The 19075-nt window shown below is 40.4% G+C and overlaps 1 protein-coding gene across 2 annotated transcripts; it reads right to left on the bottom strand.

Annotated features, from left to right (window-relative positions):
* Positions 1 to 317: 317 nt before the first annotated feature.
* Positions 318 to 18457, bottom strand: commd7 (COMM domain containing 7). Of its 2 annotated transcripts, NM_001141365.1 has the most exon segments (9): positions 318 to 910; positions 1012 to 1060; positions 4701 to 4750; positions 9136 to 9226; positions 9338 to 9375; positions 9498 to 9554; positions 16856 to 16958; positions 17241 to 17294; positions 18305 to 18436. In NM_001141365.1, coding segments are annotated over 9 exon segments (609 nt in total). In that variant the 5' UTR covers positions 18389 to 18436; the 3' UTR covers positions 318 to 827.
* Positions 18458 to 19075: the final 618 nt, after the last annotated feature.

Genomic DNA, 19075 nt, shown 5'->3' with positions numbered 1-19075 from the left:
TAGTATGAACTATTTCCTTTTGGGGAAATGGATGGGTGTACATTTAATGTGACTTCTTGGCTAATTAAGGTATAAAAGTAGGATGGAATGACAACTAGTATTCACATGCTCCTCTCTACAGTGTATTTGGCTCCCCATCGTTGTCTCATATTGGTGTCAGTGGAATATCTACTGAAAACTGTTATTAGAACCAATTTGACAGTATGTTCTATGTCAGCGTAATAACTGACCATCTTGTTGTGTAATTGTCTGAGGATATTATTCAGAATTTCTATCATTCATTCATTATTATGTGAATACCAACAGCAGACCAATATGACAACATCTGAATACTTTATTTGGAGAGAAAAAAGTAAGTGCAAGTGTGAATCATGTTCCATTTGATTTTGTTAAAAATAAAGTTAAGCAAATCAGTAATATAAATGAGAGATTGCAAAAATTGTTACACGTATGCCTCACATCACTTGTAGCGACAGCCAATGGAATTAAAGTCATTGGGTTACAATATAATACTTTTTCTCAAAACAAACTCACGGGCAGTTACTCATGCACACAAAATCACTACTGCAAAACAATTGTGCACATTTCAAAAGACAAATGTCAAAATAACAAACAATATTGAAATCTTGGTATGTGAGAATCTGGAAGGTTCATTCAGATTCTGTATGTTCTATTTTGAACTGCATGCATGTCCCAAATTGCCCCTGTTCACAAAGGGAATAGAGTGCCAATTGGGACACATCCAGTGTCAATCACTGTCATCTCCACTTTTGTTTTCTGCTGCCCCTCTAGGACAGATATTTAGTACATGCTCATGCTACTGGCGATCAGGTTCTGCTGAAACAGTCCATACTGGCTTTGGCCCTCTCCATTTCATGGAGAAAGTTGTAAAACTGGGGGAGGGTCAACTCTAAAGAACAAAAAAAAAACAGACCAAATCTGTGAATGATACCAAGAACAATAAGCAAAGTGAACCAATGACGTACCAGTCAGTATGAGTTAGAGACTCACCCATGTAGACATTTTCAGTTGAGTTCCCCTTTCTGATGACCAACTTAAGCTGGAAGAGACATAGATATATTTTCAAATAGTGTAGTAGAAAACAGCAATGTGCCAATGTCTTCGAAATATTAGACATTGGTGAGGACAGATTGTGTATATTGTGCTAGTACTAAACATATACTCATGCTATGGTCATTCAGACTGCTACTGTCACTGTGTGTGGACATACTTTTGTCAACAAATTAAAGCGGCTGAAAAGGAGAAATACAGTATTAGCAGTCCGCAGGAATTCTGACAAGTAGGAAGGCAGACCACGAAAACTAACATCTAAGTCTGTTGTCATAGCGATCTATCACACCTTCATCGGTCAATCAGTTAGCCCATAAAGCTGTAACATTTATAATTGACACTTCTTACCAAAAAATGTGACTGTCCATCAATCATTATTTTAACCTCTACGCCATGGGTTTATGGTCTAGACAGTTGATACACACCGAATCCATATTTTATTTGCCATATTTGATAACCTGGTCAATCTATTCAGAAAGTATTCACACACCTTGACTTTCTCCACATTTTCTTTCGTTACAGCCTGAATTTAAAATTGATTGAATAGAAATTGTGTCACTGGCCTACACACAATACCGCATAATATCAAAGTGGAATTATGTTTATTAGAATAATTTACAAATTAATAAAATATGAAAAGCTGAAATGTCTTGAGTCAATAAGTATTCAACCTCTTTGTTATGGCAAGCTTAAATAAGTTCAGGAGTAAAAATGTGCTTAACAAGTCACATAATAAGTTGCATGGACTGCAATAATAGTATTAACCATGATTTTTGAATGACTACCAAATCTCTCCACCCCACACATACAAGTATCTGTAAGGTCCCTCAGTCGAGCAGTGTATTTCAAACACTGATTCAACCACAAAGACCAGGGAGGTTTCCCCAATGCCTCGCAAAGAAGGGCACCTATTGGTAGATTGTATATGTATATATATATATATATATATATTTTTTTTTTTTAACCAGACATTGAATATTGAGCATGGTGAAGTTATTATTTACCCTTTTGATAGAGTGTCAATACATTCAGTCACTACAAAGATACAGGTGTCCTTCCTAACTCAGTTGTCGGAGAGGAAGGAAACCGCTTTTACCATGAGGCCAAGGGTGACTAAAACAGTTCGAGTTGAATGGCTGTGATTGGAGATAACTGACATTGTACAGTCGTGGCCAAAAGTTTTGAGAATGACACAAATATTAATTTCCACTAAGTTTGCTGCTTCAGTGTCTTTAGATATTTTTGTCAGATGTTACTATGGAATACTGAAGTATAATTACAAGCATATCAAGTGTCAAAGGCTTTTATTGACAATTATATGAAGCTGATGCAAAGAGTCAATATTTGCAGCGTTGACCCTTCTTTTTAAAGACTTCTGGGCCACATCCTGACTGATGGCAGCCCATTCTTGCATAATCAATGCTTGGAGTTTGTCAGAATTTGTGGGTTTTTGTTTGTCCACCCGCCTCTTGAGGATTGACCACAAGTTCTCAATGGGATTAAGGTCTGGGGAGTTTCCTGGCCATGGACCCAAAGTATCGATGTTTTGTTCCCCGAGCCACTTAGTTATCACTTTTGCCTTATGGCAAGGTGCCCCATCATGCTGAAAAAGGCATTGTTCGTCACCAAAGTGTTCCTTGATGGTTGGGAGAAGTTGCTCTCGGAGGATGTGTTGGTACCATTCTTTATTCATGGCTGTGTTCTTAGGCAAAATTGTGAGTGAGCCCACTCCCTTGGCTGAGAAGCAACCCCACACATGAATGGTCTCAGGATGCTTTACTGTTGGAATGACACAGGACTGATGGTAGCGCTCACCTTGTCTTCTCCGGACAAGCTTTTTTCCGAATGCCCCAAACAATCGGAAAGAGGATTCATCAGAGAAAATGACTTTACCCCAGTCCTCAGCAGTCCAATCCCTGTACCTTTTGCAGAATATCAGTCTGTCCCTGATGTTTTTCCTGGCGAGAAGTGGCTTCTATGCTGCCCTTCTTGACACCAGGCCATCCTCCAAAAGTCTTCGCCTCACTGTGCGTGCAGATGCACTCACACCTGCCTGCTGCCATTCCTGAGCAAGCTCTGTACTGGTGGTGCCCCGATCCCGCAGCTGAATCAACTTTAGGAGATGGTCCTGGCGCTTGCTGGACTTTTTTGGGCACCCTGAAGCCTTCTTCACAACAATTGAACCGCTCTTCTTGAAGTTCTTCATGATCCGATAAATGGTTGATTTAGGTGCAATCTTACTGGCAGCAATATCCTTGCCTGTGAAGCCATTTTTGTGCAATGCAATGATGACAGCACGTGTTTCCTTGCAGATAACCATGGTTGACAGAGGAAGAACAATGATTCCAAGCACAACACTCCTTTTGAAGCTTCCAGTCCGTTATTCGAACTCAATCAGCATGACAGAGTAATCTCCAGCCTTGTCCTCGTCAACACTCACACCTGTGTTAACGAGAGAATCACTGACATAATGTCAGCTGGTCCTTTTGTGGGAGGGCTGAAATGCAGTGGAAATGTTTTTGGGGGATTCAGTTAATTTGCATGGCAAAGAGGGACTTTGCAATTAATTGCAAATCATGTGATCACTCTTCCTAACATTCTGGAGTATATGTAAATTGGCATCATGCAAACTGAGGCAGCAGACTTTGTGAAAATTATTATTTGTGTCATTCTCAAAACTTTTGGCCACGACTGTAGTTACTTCACAATACTAACCTAAATGACAGAGTGAAAAGAAGAAAGCCTGCACAGAATAAAAATAATCCAAAACATGCATCCTGTTTGCAATAGGGCACTAAAGTAAAACTGCCAAAAATGTGGCTAAGAAATGTACTTTCTGTCCTGAATATAAAGTGTTATGCTTGGGGCAAATCCAACAACACATCACTGAGTACCACACTTCATATTTTCAAGGACAGTGGTGGCTGCATCACGTTGTGGTATGCTTGTCATCGGCAAGGACTATGGAGTTTTTTAGGATAAAAAGAAACGGAATACAGCGAAGGCAAAATCCTATAGGAAAACCTGGTTCAGTCTGCTTTCCAACAGACACCGGGAGACAAATTCACCTTTCAGCAGGACAATAACCTAAAACACAAGGCCAAATATACACAAGGAGTAGCTTACCAAGATGACATAAAATGTTCTTGAGTGGCCTAGTTACAGTTTTGACTTAAATCAGCTTGAAAATCTATGGCAAGACTTGAAAATGTCTGTCTAGCAATGATCAACAACCAACTTGACAGACCTTGAAGATTTATTTTAAAGAATAATGTGCAAATATTGTACAATCCAGGTGTGCAAAGCTCTTAGACTTACCCAGAACGACTCACAGCTGTAACCGCTGCCAAAGGTGTTTGTAACATGTATTGACTAAGGGGTGTGAATACATATGTAAATGAGATATTTCTGTATTTCATTTTCAATAAATTAGCAAACATTTCTAAAAACATGGTTTCACTATCATTATGGGGTATTGTGTGTAGTTGGGTGAGAATTTTTATTTTTTATACATTTTGAATTCAGGCTGTAACACAATAAAATGTGGAATAAGTCAAAGGGTATGGATATTTTCTGAAGGCACTGTACATTTATTCAATATGTAATCATGATGGCAACCTAAATAATACCTGTAGAAAGGTGTTTCCAACTTTCTGAAGTTCACTCGTCCCCACGGTCACTATGGAGACAGACAACATTCAATCACAATGTCTTATTGTCCATATTGTAATTGAACTGCACTTTTAACTATCAAGAGAGGCATTTAGCTTGGCTTCAGCCAAGTGCTCTAGACGCTTGGATTATACACATGCGCACATGCCTGAGCAATAATAGGCATGCCTGAGCAATAATTTGTTAACTGAATATTGTATTTAGCATACCATGTATAGTGCTTAGCATAATCGTTACTTAGCATAGTGAATACTGATTGGTTGGGTCATTAGGCCACTGTTAACTGAAAGATTTGAGACCACTCACTGATCAAGAACATTATGTATTGTTGTACACCTAATCACAACAGATATCTTAATGAGTCTAAAGCCAACATACCACAATAGCATGCTCTGCTCATGTTGTCGTGCCCAGAGCCATATATTTAGAGAGTTAGGTCAACTTTTAGAATTTTGAATATTGTTCTAATTTTAGACTTTCAGTTACATAACATGGGGAATATTTAAACAGTGCTATGTTAATGGAGAGCTAACATGGCTTTACCTGATGACTCAAAACGGAATGGTTCCACTGCGCTATGTTTGCTACATACTTCAGTTAGACTGCCATCGTTGAAGTCGTTTGTGATGAGGGTTGTTGTACAAAACAAAGTCATCAGCGATTGGATCCTCTAAACCAGGTATTCCCCAAGGATACGCGCAATTCCGTCTGGGGTACACCAAATACAAATGTGATTCACATTTTAAATTTTTTTAGTTTTTCTTTCAACAAAAACATTTTTCTTAACATTTTCAAAAAGTATATTTATATTTTCCAACAGGGCAATACATTTGGGTGAACTTTTTTTCCTCGCCTGAGTAGCCTCGTTTCACTGCCAAAAATAAAATTAAACCATCTAGTGTTCAGCGAAATAACAACAATATCAAATACAGGTAGCATAGTCAAATTATTAACATCCAATCACATTAACCATTACTCTCGCGGGAAACCTTCCCTCTTGCGCAGACATTTAGAAACGAAACATGACAATTTGAAAAATAAGCCACGGGAGTTTTTTGAGGGAGAATAAATACAACTTTCGAGTAGTAAGACATGTATATAAGCAACAGATACCATTAATAAGAAGGGTATAGAAGCATCTTATACGGTGAGCTACCGAGTGGCTAAGACAGGCAAGCCCCATACTATTGTATACCACTGGATATCATAAGGTGAATGCACCAATTTGTAAGTCGCTCTGGATAAGAGCGTCTGCTAAATGACTTAAATGTAAATATTGTGGAGGATTTAATTATTTCTGCTGCCGCGGATATGGCTGGGACAATGCTGGGGAATTTTTTTTTAAAAAGAAGACATTGTCTGTATTGATCAAACAACACTGTTTCACGACGCATCAGTGACATGGCAGGAGATGTTTTGAAACAATTACTGCTTATCATACAAGCCAGTGAATTATATGCGTTACAGCTGGACGAGTCAACAGACGTGGCGGGCCTGGCACAGCTCCTGGTATACGTCCGTTACGTTTATGAGGGGTCAATTAAGGAAGACATCCTCTTCTGAAAACCACTGGAAACCAGGACAACAGTAGAGGATATTTTTAAAGTAATGGACAGCTTTGCGACATCAAATGGACTTTGGTGGTCAAGATGTGTTGGTATCTGTACTGATGGCGCAAAAGCCATGACAGGGAGACATAGTTGAGTGGTAATGCGCGTGCAAGCAGTTGCTCCTGACGCCACTAGGGTACACTGCAGCATCCTCCGAGAGGCTCTTGCTGCCAAGGGAATGCCTGACAGCTTGAAATACATTTTGGACACTACAGTGAAAATGGTTAACTTTGTTAAAGCAAGGCCCCTGAACTCTTGTGTATTTTCTGCATTATGCAATGATATGGGCAGCGACCATGTAACGCTTTTACAACATACAGAAGTGCGCTGGTTATCAAGGGGCAAAGTATTGACACTTTTTTTAAATTGAGAGACGAGCTTAAAGTTTTCACTGACCATCATTTTCACGTGTCTGACCACTTGCATGATGACGAGTTTCTCACACAACTGGCCTATCTGGGTGATGTTTTTTCTCAACTGAATGATCTGAATCTAGGATTACAGGGACTTTCTGCAACTATATTCAATGAGCAGGACAAAATTGAGGCTGTGATTAAGAAGTTGGAGCTAATTTCTGTCTGCATTAACAAGGACAACACACAGGTCTTTCCATCATTGTATGATTTTTTGTGTGCAAATGAACTCAAGCTTGCGGACAATGTCAAATGTGATAAAGCGAAGGACCCGAGTGAGCTGGGTGCGCAATTACTTTCCCAAAACGGACGACACAAACAACTGGATTCGTTATCCCTTTCATGCCCTGCCTCCAGTCCACTTACCGATATCTGAACAAGAGAACCTCATCAAAATTGCAACGAGGTTCTGTGAAAATTTTATTTAAAATCAGAAGCCACTGCCAGATTTCTGGATTGGGCTGTGCTCAGAGTATCCTGCCTTGGCAAAACTCGCTGTTAAGACACTGATGCTCTTTGCAACCACGTACCAATGTGAGAGTGGATTCTCGGCCCTCACTAGCAGGAAAACTAAATACAGCACAGAATGTGTGTGGAAAATGATTTAAGACAGACTCTCTCCAAAACAACCCAACATTGCAGTGTTATGTGCATCCTTTCAAGCACACCCTTCTCATTAACCTGTGTTGAGTTATTCACAATTTTTGATGAACAAATAAGGTTTTATATGTAAAATGGCTAAATAAAGAGCAAAATTGTTGATTATTATTTGTACCCTGGTCCTATAAGAACTCTTTGTCACTTCCCACGAGCCGGGTAGTGACAAAAACTCACTCATTCTTATGTTTAACAATGAAGGCAGTGGTTCCCAAACTTTTTATAGTCCCGTACCCCTTTAAAACATTCAACCTCCAGCTGCATACAATGAAGGCAAAAAAACATTTGAGAGTGCGCTGACCCTAGAGGAGGTACGCAGCTGGAGGATGAATGTTTGAAGGGGTACGGGACTATAAAAGGTTTGGGAACCACTGCTCTAAGCAGTAACATTTTCAAAACGTTGCTTTACCCACGTGTGTTCTGCCTCTGGCTCAACCCATTGGTTTCTGGGACCAATCAGAATGGTTAGAATGCGTTTGCGTTCTAAAAATCCAGGGGAGGTACTCAGATCCAGACTCATTGCGGAGAAGAAACTAAAGTCCGTGGGTGTGGCGTAGCTTTTGGCCCGGAGCAAGAAGCGTTTGGCCCGGGCAAAACATGGCTGCCACAGAATGATGAAGTGTCATGTACCGTAATTTCCGGACTATAAGCCGCTACTTTTTTCCTACGCTTTGAACCTCGCGGCCAAAACAATGACGTGGCTAATATATGGATTTTTCCCGCTTTCAAATTTAAAAAAAATTAAAATAAAACATTCTGTGACGTGCTCAGTTTTTTGGCGGCATGAAGCTTTCATTAGACCAATGAAATTGCCGAACGGGTTAAGGTCAAACAACTTTTTTGTTTACTGTTTAGATTAAATCGAGCGCGCTCAAACTTCCCATCATTCTGATTACGGTAGTCATTTTGTCACCCTCATCATGGCAAAGACACGGAGAAATGCATATGTTGCAGCTTTCAAGTTGAAGGCGATTGATCTGGCTGTTGGAAAAGGAAATAGAGCTGCTGCACAGGAGCAATGACTTTCTTGGTAGGCTACTGTTTACTGCAAATTTTTTATTTTTGTTACAAGCCGTGTTTCGTTAAAGCCTGTGTAAAGTTAATTTGTTTCAATGTACCGGTAGGCACCTGCGGCTTATAGACTGTGCGGCTTATTTATGTTCAAAATAATACTTTTTTTAAAATTCAGTGGGTGCAGCTTATATTCAGGTGCGCTTAATAGTCCAGAAATTACGGTAAATGCATCATACTGCAGAAACCGCATTGGCCCAACTCTCTAAACACATGGCTCTGTTTGTGCCTAATCAAGTGTATAGAGCGATTTAGTGGCCTTTGTACATCTCAACAAGAAAAGAGAAAGCTGTGCCTCCCCAAAGATAAGCTCCGTCTTGCCCCCTCTCTCTCTCCCCCCCTTCACCCTCATCCTTCATGGAGAGGACCAGGAATAGGGTAATTCATCCATCCCAAATGCACACTATACACAACATAAAACATCCATCTATCTATAATACGATGAGGGTTATTTACAATGGCAATTCTATCCTTACCCCCTATTCGTAAAGCATCTCAGAGTAGGAGTACGGATCTAGGATCAGGTCCATCCTGGCCATATAATAAGTATTCATTATTATCTAAAAGGCTAAACTGATCCTAGATCAGCACTACAGGCCCTGGTCTTGTTCATAAGATGTCAGTCCCTGATTAAGTCTTACCACCAAACTTCCACTCCATGTCCACCAGCTGGTTGACCATCAGAGTCTGTCCTACAGCCAGCCTGGACAACACAGGGTAGTGGAGGCTCCACTGAAAAAAATAAAATAAAATAAAAGTCAATAAATGACCTTTTTTCCTCAATTCAGCACTGTACTTAAATAGAGTACTGACACAGCATGGAGGATATGATATCAAATATACCTGTTGTGAAAAATGGTCTGCCTTATCTTCATTGACTCCTAAAAATGAAAACGTTATACAACATTATATATGTCGCGCAGTGACACTAAAACTCATTAGTAATGAGGACGGTGGAGACAGGAGTATGGATTAGCATATGGGATTTCATATTACAACATACCTAAAGTGAGAAGGTCCTCTTTGACTTGGTCTTCTGTTAGATTTTTCTTCAGGGCACCTAGAATTGTTTTTGTTTTTTTAAATCTTGATTTAAATTAAACAACACTTTACCCCTGTTGGTAAATCCATTTGAATTCAATCACTTTTTGACACCACCACTTTTGATTTGAATGAAACCCTACATACAGTTGAAGTCGGAAGTTTACATACACCTTAGCCAAATACATTTCAACTCAGTTTTTCACAATTCCTGAATTTAATTCCAGTAAAAATTCCCTGTCTTAGATCAGTTAGGCTTTGTGATGGCCACTCCAATACCTTGACTTTGTTGTCCTTAAGCCATTTTGCCACAACTTTGGAAGTATGCTTGGGGTCATTGTCCATTTGGAAGACCCATTTGCAACCAAGCTTTAACTTCCTGACTGATGTCTTGAGATGTTGCTTCAATATATCCACATAATTTTCCTTCCTCATGAAGCCATCTATTTTGTGAAGTGCACCAGTCCCTCCTGCAGCAAAGCACCACCACAACATGATGCTGCCACCCCCGTGCTTCACGGTTGGGATGGTGTTCTTCGGCTTGCAAGCCTCCCCCTTTTTCCTCCAAACATAACGATGGTCATTATGGCTAAACAATTCTATTTTTGTTTCATCAGAGCAGAGGACATTTCTCCAAAAAGTACAATATTTGTCCCCATGTGCAGTTGGAAACCGTAATCTGGCTTTTTTATGGCGGTTTTGAAGCAGTGGCTTCTTCCTTTCTGAGCGGCCTTTCAGGTTGTCAATATAGGACTCGTTTTACTGTGGATATAGATACTTTTGCTATTGTTCTGGGATTGATTTGCACTTTTCCCAACAAAGTAATTTCATCTCTAGGAGACAGAATGCGTCTCCTTCCTGAGTGGTATGACGGCTGCGTGGTCCCATGGTGTTTATACTTGCGTACTATTGTTTGTACAGATGAATGTGGTACCTTCAGGCGTTTGGAAATTGCTTCCAAGGATGAACCAGGTCTTGGCTGATTTCATTTTCCCATTTTGTCAAGCAAAGAGGCACTAAGTTTGAAGGTAGGCCTTGAAATACATCCACAGGTACACCTCCACTTGACTCAAATTATGTCAATTAGCCTATCAGAAGATTCTAAAGCCATAACATTTTCTGGAATTTTCCAAGCTGTTTAAAAGGCACAGTCAACTTAGTGTATGTAAACTTCTGACCCACTGGAAATGTGATACAGTGAATTAATCAGTCTGTAAACAATTGTTGGAAAAATGGTGTGTCATATGCACAAAGTATATGTCCTAACCGACTTGCCAAAACGATAGTTTGTAACAAGAAATTTGTGGAGTGGTTTAAATGACTCCAACCTAAGTGTATGTAAACTTCCGACTTCAACTGTACATATTTTCCCATTATAGAAGTGCTCAGAAAGTGACTTTTTGGACTTGAATGACAAAATATTCAAGGATATAAAAGTGCTCAAAGTAGACGTATTTTGCATAACCCACCATACCATGAGACATCCATGTCTGGAAAATATAAAATGGTTGCGATTGATATAATTTAAAAAGCTTACAAACAGGGTTGTCAAACTGTCTTCTAATCCCCCCCCAAAAAAATATATGTTTATGTCACTTTTAACCTTAAAAGGATAGGAAGCATGAGTTTTCACCCAAAGTATCAGCATTACATTTACATTACATTTAAGTCATTTAGCAGACGCTCTTATCCAGAGCGACTTACAAAATGGTGCATTCACCTTATGATATCCAGTGGAACAACCACTTTACAATAGTGCATCTAAATCTTTTAAGGATATCCTATCCTAGATAACCTATCCTAGGTATTCCTTAAAGAGGTGGGGTTTCAGGTGTCTCCGGAAGGTGGTGATTGACTCCGCTGTCCTGGCGTCGTGAGGGAGCTTGTTCCACCATTGGGGTGCCAGAGCAGCGAACAGTTTTGACTGGGCTGAGCGGGAACTGTGCTTCCTCAGAGGTAGGGGGGCCAGCAGGCCAGAGGTGGATGAACGCAGTGCCCTTGTTTGGGTGTAGGGCCTGATCAGAGCCTGAAGGTATGGAGGTGCCGTTCCCTTCACAGCTCCGTAGGCAATCACCATGGTCTTGTAGCGGATGCGAGCTTCAACTGGAAGCCAGTGGAGAGAGCGGAGGAGCGGGGTGACGTGAGAGAACTTGGGAAGGTTGAACACCAGACGGGCTGCGGCGTTCTGGATGAGTTGTAGGGGTTTAATGGCACAGGCAGGGAGCCCAGCCAACAGCGAGTTGCAGTAATCCAGACGGGAGATGACAAGTGCCTGGATTAGGACCTGCGCCGCTTCCTGTGTGAGGCAGGGTCGTACTCTGCGAATGTTGTAGAGCATGAACCTACAGGATCGGGTCACCGCCTTGATGTTAGTGGAGAACGACAGGGTGTTGTCCAGGATCACGCCAAGGTTCTTAGCACTCTGGGAGGAGGACACAAGGGAGTTGTCAACCGTGATGGCGAGATCATGGAACGGGCAGTCCTTCCCCGGGAGGAAGAGCAGCTCCGTCTTGCCGAGGTTCAGCTTGAGCTGGTGATCCGTCATCCACACTGATATGTCTGACAGACATGCAGAGATGCGATTCGCCGCCTGGTTATCAGAAGGGGGAAAGGAGAAGATGAATTGTGTGTCGTCTGCATAGCAATGATAGGAGAGACCATGTGAGGATATGACAGAGCCAAGTGACTTGGTGTATAGCGAGAATAGGAGAGGGCCTAGAACAGAGCCCTGGGGGACACCAGTGGTGAGAGCGCATGGTGCGGAGACAGATTCTCGCCACGCCACCTGGTAGGAGCGACCTGTCAGGTAGGACGCAATCCAAGCGTGGGCCGCGCCGGAGATGCCCAACTCGGAGAGGGTGGAGAGGAGGATCTGATGGTTCACAGTATCAAAGAGAGCAGATAGGTCTAGAAGGATGAGAGCAGAGGAGAGAGAGTTAGCTTTAGCAGTGCAGAGAGCCTCCGTGACACAGAGAAGAGCAGTCTCAGTTGAATGCCCAGTCTTGAAACCTGACTGATTAGGATCAAGAAGGTCATTCTGAAAGAGATAGCAGGAGAGCTGGCCAAGGACGGCACGTTCAAGAGTTTTGGAGAGAAAAGAAAGAAGGGATACTGGTCTGTAGTTGTTGACATCGGAGGGATCGAGTGTAGGTTTTTTCAGAAGGGGTGCAACTCTCGCTCTCTTGAAGACGGAAGGGACGTAGCCAGCGGTCATAGTGTGGTTGAAGAGTTACCCACTGGGCAGAGATGTCAATTCAACACGTATTCCCCGTTGGTCCAACGTAATTTAATTGAAATTTGATTCAAAACAGTGTGTGCCCAGTGGGTAGTAACTTAGCTGTAGTCACGATCTGGTTACCTATAACTACAAACATCGTTATGTTTTAGGGCTTTTACATATTTATTTACTTATTTCTGGATCTCTTCTAAACTACCCCGCAATGCATTATTTCTCAACGTCATATGGAGAATCTACTCTGCGTTAGCTACTGTAACTCGAGCTGGCTAACTTTAGCCACTAGCCATGCAGACCAAATGTTGGCAGTGGTGAGCTACAATCCATCAATCACGAGGAGGTGTGATGTAAACAACCAATCAGATTCCCCACACGTGGGTGGTGCATGATCCTTCTCAAATTTGTTTGGTCAACTTTTCTACCTGTTCACTGTGAAGTAGACTACAAGAGTTTTTCAACCTTGGTATAGTACTAGCACGCTACAGTAGCTGATTGACTGTGCTGTTGTGAATGTTCCCATCTCCGATCGCGGTCTTATTGTTGACTCTTCCCCTCATTTGCTGTGCCCAATGCCGCCTCTGGATTATTGCCTCAAGTAAATCTACTTGAAAATCTGTGGCAAGACCTGAAATGGTTGTCTAGCTATGATCACCAACCAATTTGACAGAGTTTGAAGAATTTTGAAAAGAATAATGTGCAAAATACAGAAATGTTGCACAATCCAGGTGTTGAAAGCTCTTAGAGACTTACTCAGAAAGACTCATAGCTGTAATCGCTGCTTCTACAATTTTCAATACATATTCAATAAAAATGTATATATAAAAACATTTTCACTTTGAACGTAAACACACTTTCCCGGTCGGAATATTATCGCTTTTTTACGAGAAAAATGGCATAAAAATTGATTTTAAACAGCGGTTGACATGCTTCGAAGTACGGTAATGGAATATTTAGAATTTTGTCGTCACTAAACGCGTCGTGCGCGTCACCCTTCTTTACACTTCGGATAGTGTCTTGAACGCACGAACAAAACAGAGGATATTTGAACATAACTATGGATTATTTTGAACCAAACCAACATTTGTTATTGAAGTAGAAGTCCTGGGAGTGCATTCTGACGAAGAACAGCAAAGGTAATAAAATGTTTCTTATAGTAAATCTGACTTTGGTGAGGGCTAAACTTGGTGGGTGTCTAAATAGCTAGCCCTGTGATGCCGGGCTATCTACTTAGAATATTGCAAAATGTGCTTTCATCGAAAAGCTCTTTTAAAAATTGGACATAGCGAGTGCATAGAGGAGTTCTGTATCTATAATTCTTAAAATAATTGTTATGCTTTTTGTGAACGTTTATCGTGAGTAATTTAGTAAATTCACCGGGGGGTATGCTAGTTCTGAACGTCACATGCTAATGTAAAAAGCTGGTTTTTGATATAAATATAAACTTGATTGAACAAAACATGCATGTATTGTATAACAATGTCCTAGGTGTGTCATCTGATGAAGATCATCAAAGGTTAGTGCTGCATTTAGCTGTGGTTTGGGTTTATGTGACATTATATGCTAGCTTGAAAAATGGGTGTCTGATTATTTCTGTCTGGGTACTCTGCTGACATAATCTAATGTTTTGCTTTCGTTGTTAAGCCTTTTTGAAATCGGACAGTGTGGTTAGATTAACGAGAGTCTTGTCTTTAAAATGGTGTAAAATAGTCATATGTTTGAGAAATTGAAGTAATAGCATTTCTAAGGTAACGCGCCACAGGATTCCACTGGCTGTTGCGTAGGTGGGACGATTTCGTCCCACCAACCCTAGAGAGGCTAATGTCCAAGGCTCGTGTTTCTTTGCCCAAGCAAGTCTCTTCTTATTATTGGTGTCCTTTATTGGTGACGAAAGAAATAAAAGCTGAAATAAATCGTTCGCTCTTTCACATTTTTTAAATAAAGTGGTGATCCTATCTGACCTAAGACAGGGAGTTTTTACTAGGATTAAATCTCAGGAATTGTGAAAAACTGAATTTAAATGCATTTGGCTAAGGTGTATGTAAACTTCTGACTTCACCTGTATATTTAATATAAGTAGACATGCACTCATAATTGACTGTAGCGCATATAAAGCATCCACAAACTACTGATGGCTGAGAACACAATCATCGCGGGAGGAACGAGTGATGACGAATTTCCAGCCAAAGGTGGTCCATTTAAAAATCATTCCTTCCTCCCTCGCCCCTTGCCCTGCAAGTGTATACTCGTCAGACGTCATGATACGTCATCAGAATTGTCCACTTAATTTAAGGGCTGAGGGGATAGGGTGTGTCTTTTAAGTGTTTGGACCGCAACCAGGGTCTAAGCTACAACATATGCGAATATGAAAAAAATCTGAGCTTATGTATTTGATTATAATTTACATTAAAGGTGAAAAAAAAAATGGAAGAATTTTTTACTAAAACATTTTTTTCATGAAATTGTAAAATAGTTTGACAAGCCTATTTGTAAGCTTTTAAATGATATCAAACTAAACCATTTATATTTTCCAGTGATGAAGACATGGATGTCTCATGGTATGGTATGCTAAATGGCTCAACTTTGAGAACCTCTAGCTCCTGAATGTTTTGGCATTCAGGTCCAAAAAGTCACTTTCTGAGCACCTCTTCCATGGGCAAACATGTGTGGAAAGTTTTGTTTAAATCAAAATGGATGCTATCAAAAAGTTATTGAATTCATATGGATTTACAATTGTAGGTCGTTGTAACCACATACTTAAATATACACTGAACAAAAAACATAAAATGCAACATGTAATGTGTTAGTCCCATGTTTCATGAGCTGAAATAAAAGATCCAAGAAATGTTCCATACCCACAAAATGCTAATTTCTCAAATTTTGTGCACAAATTTCTTTACATCCCTATTAGGGAGCATTTCCCCTTTGCCAAAATAATCCATCCACCTGACAGGTGTGGCATATCAAGAAGCTGATTGTTGCACATGTGCAAATTGTGCTGAGGACAATAAAAGGCCACTCTAAAATGTGCAGTTTTGTCAAACAATGCCACAGAGGTCTCAAGTTGAGGGAGCATGCAATAGACATGCTGACTGCAGGAATGTCCAGCAGAGCTGTTGCCAGATAACGTAATGTTCATTTTTCTACCATAATGTCGTTTTACAGAATTTGGAAGTACGTCCAACCGGCCTCACAACCGCAGAGCATGTGTATGGCGTTGTGTGGGCGAGCGGTTTGCTGATGTCAACGTTGTGAACAGAGTACCCCATGGTGGTGGTGGGGTTATGGTATGGGCAGGCATAAGCTACGGACAACAAACAGAATTGCATTTTATCAATGGCAATTTATATGCACAGAGATACTGTGAGAAATCCCGAGGTCCATTGCCATGCCATCACCTCATGTTTAGGCATGATAAAGCATGGCCCCATGTCGCAAAGATCTGTACACAATTCCTGGAAGCTGAAAATGTCCCAGTATTCCATGGCCTGCATACTCACCAGACATGTCACCAATTGAGCATGTTTGGGATGCTCTGGATCGACATGTACAACAGCATTTTCTATTTCCCGCCAATATCCAGCAACTTTGCATAGCCATTGAAGAAGAGTGGGACAACATTCCACAGGCCAAAATCAACAGCCTGATCAACGCTATGCGAAGGAGATATGTCGCGCTGCATGGGGCAAATGGCGGTCACACCAGATACTGACTGGTTTTCTGATCCACGCCCCTACCTTTTTTTTAAGGTATCTGTGACCAACAGATGCATATCTGTATTCTCAGTCATGTGAAATCCATAGATTGGGGCCTAATTTATTTATTTAAATTGACTGATTTCCTTATATGAACTGTAACTCAGTAAAATCTTAAATTGTTGCATTTTGCATTTATATTTTTGCTCTCTATGGTGGTAACAGTATGGACCAGAAAAAATGACATTTTCCTTGATATACCATATATCTAAGATGTGTGATGGAATCTTTACAATATTTTGGTGTATGTGTATTTCATGTTGTACACATTTGCAGCTAAACACAAACGTTTTTTATAAATCTGCTTATTTGTGAGTGCTCGGTCAATCTCACCATGGGGAAGCAGCAGGACGCTCTTCATGAGGTTCCTCAGTGGGCCTGCACTCATCCCATTCTCTCCTGCAAACTCACTCAGCTGATGCAGGAACCTGTCCGCCTGCATACACAACACAATGAATGAAACACCAGTCAAGTGGCTGTCTGTCCACAGAGCACACCATGAATGAAAAAGCTCTCCAAATAATATATTAAATAAGACATCTCAGTCTTATCCCTCCCTCCCCCCAAAAATAAAAACTAACACTTGACTTTTCCTACTAGCACTGACTTTGCTGATAACGGCTTTATTGAGGAAAACATGCATTACTACAACTGTGATATGTGGTTGTCTCATCTAGACTAAAATGTAAAAAATAAGTTAATGCGTGTGTGTGTTTACCTCTTTTGGCTCCAACAGGAAATTGAAAAGAATCTCAGTCAGACTTGTGAATTGCTACAGGGAAACAGTTTAAAAAAATAGTGTTTATTGGCTTCTTCAATTCAGTAATTGCTATTTTGCCAAAGATCTACTTTGTTGACAGTTAAGGCAGGTTAGACCTAATTGGAATTATGAATCATGTGACACTTGCTAGTCATGTGACCTGGGATGTTGACTCAGGTCAGAGAGGAAGAGGCAAAGTGAGAGTTTTACTCTGCCTAAAATCTGTCTATGAAAATATGCCCACAAAGTGAGGAATTTTTGTATAGAGGTCAATGAGAGAGAATTGAATTTGGTCAACAAAATATGTAATTGCTAATTTGCTACGTGAGGCTTATTTGAGCTAATAGAAATTTCATAATGGTTAGGTTGTTACGAATGCACTGATATAAGTGAGAATTTCTGCAACTTGTTGTGCCCGTTTTCATAGAGATAAATAGAGGACTCATGGATATAATCCGTTTTAGCATAGACATTGCCATTTAGGGATTCCACCATTTTAAAGTAGTCAACTGGGTGGGGATTCCTATGAGTTGGGCGCAATCAGTCAATGAAGAAGAAAATGGATTACTTTAAATAAAATGGAGATGGCCTCAATGGCGCTGGCCATGCTGTCACAGACACTATAATGACACCAAACAAAGATGACTCCTCTACCTCTTAGACCTGTTCCTTGCACGTGTATCTCGCCTCCTCTAGCCTGCCTTCCATCTTTGAGGACATGTATTTCCATTGTTAGAACAGTCACTTGACTATCTTGTCAATATAATAGACAATCTTTGCTCAGGAACAAATGTCTATCTTTGTCGACACAAATGTGTTTGAACTTCATTTTGCAACATTGTATCATACTAAAAACAGCATGATTCTATAACAGTTTGACTACTACCGGTATGTCAATTCATTTGTTCCTGAGCAAAGCTTGTCTATTATATTGACTACAAGCATACAGCTAAGATTTGCATGCAAATTCACTGTTCTTATCTAACGCTCAAAACGACAATTCCGCGTTATTGAATGCTCACCTGTTCGTTGAATTTGTTCAAGTTCTGAAAGTCATTGCTCACAGAATCTGGTAAAGTATCTTTGGTAAATTGCAGTTGCAACATTATAGCTGTCGGCCTGGAAATGTTTACTTTAGTGGCTACTTCCGTGATGGTAAACTCAAATTAAGCTATCTTGCTATTCAACTCAGCACATTCCATATTTTTATCTTGTCTATACAGCGCATTCAAGGCTGGAAAACGATCCATTTGATTCAATCAATAAAAAATACAAAATAATCTAATTGAAAATATATTTATTACAAAAATACACAATCTGTTGTAAAGTATTTTATGCTTTATTTGTTCATGCATTGTTACAAGTGTGGCAATAGTTAAACTCCCGGTGGCTAGGGGGAAAAAAAGTGTAGAATACAGTATATAGAATATGAGATGAGTAATGCAAGATATGTAAACATTATTAAAGTGACTCGTGTTCCATTTATTAAAGTGGCAAATGATTTCAAGTCTGTGTATATAGGCAGCAGCTTCTCTTTGCTAGTGATGGCTATTTAACAGTCTGATGGCCTTGAGAGAGAAGCTTTTCATTCTCTCAGTCCCAGCTTTGATGCACCTGTACTGACCTCACTTTTTTATCTAACCCCTATTTGTCCAGGTAAATTGGTTGAGAACACATTCTCATTTACAGAAGCGACCTGGGGAATAGTTTCAGGGGAGAGGAGGGGGATGAATTAGCCAATTGTAAACTGGGGATGATTAGGTGATCGTGATGGTATGAGGGCCAGATTGGGA

This window comes from Salmo salar, chromosome 13 (assembly GCF_965601325.2).
Source record: "Salmo salar chromosome 13, fSalSal1, whole genome shotgun sequence".
NCBI classification, from domain to species: Eukaryota; Metazoa; Chordata; class Actinopteri; order Salmoniformes; family Salmonidae; genus Salmo; species Salmo salar.
The sequence above is the reverse complement of the archived record's forward strand: the minus strand, read 5'-3'. Positions and strand labels throughout refer to the sequence as shown.

Coding starts and splice junctions, on each gene's coding strand:
- commd7 (XM_082959648.1), bottom strand. CDS start 18,388: ATGTTGCAACTGCAATTTACCAAAGATACTTTACCAGATTCTGTGAGC. Junction 9,555..16,855: donor CGTCCTGCTGCTTCCCCATG/GTGAGATTGACC, acceptor AAACAATTCTAG/GTGCCCTGAAGAAAAATCTA. Junction 9,376..9,497: donor AGAGGACCTTCTCACTTTAG/GTATGTTGTAAT, acceptor TTTCATTTTTAG/GAGTCAATGAAGATAAGGCA.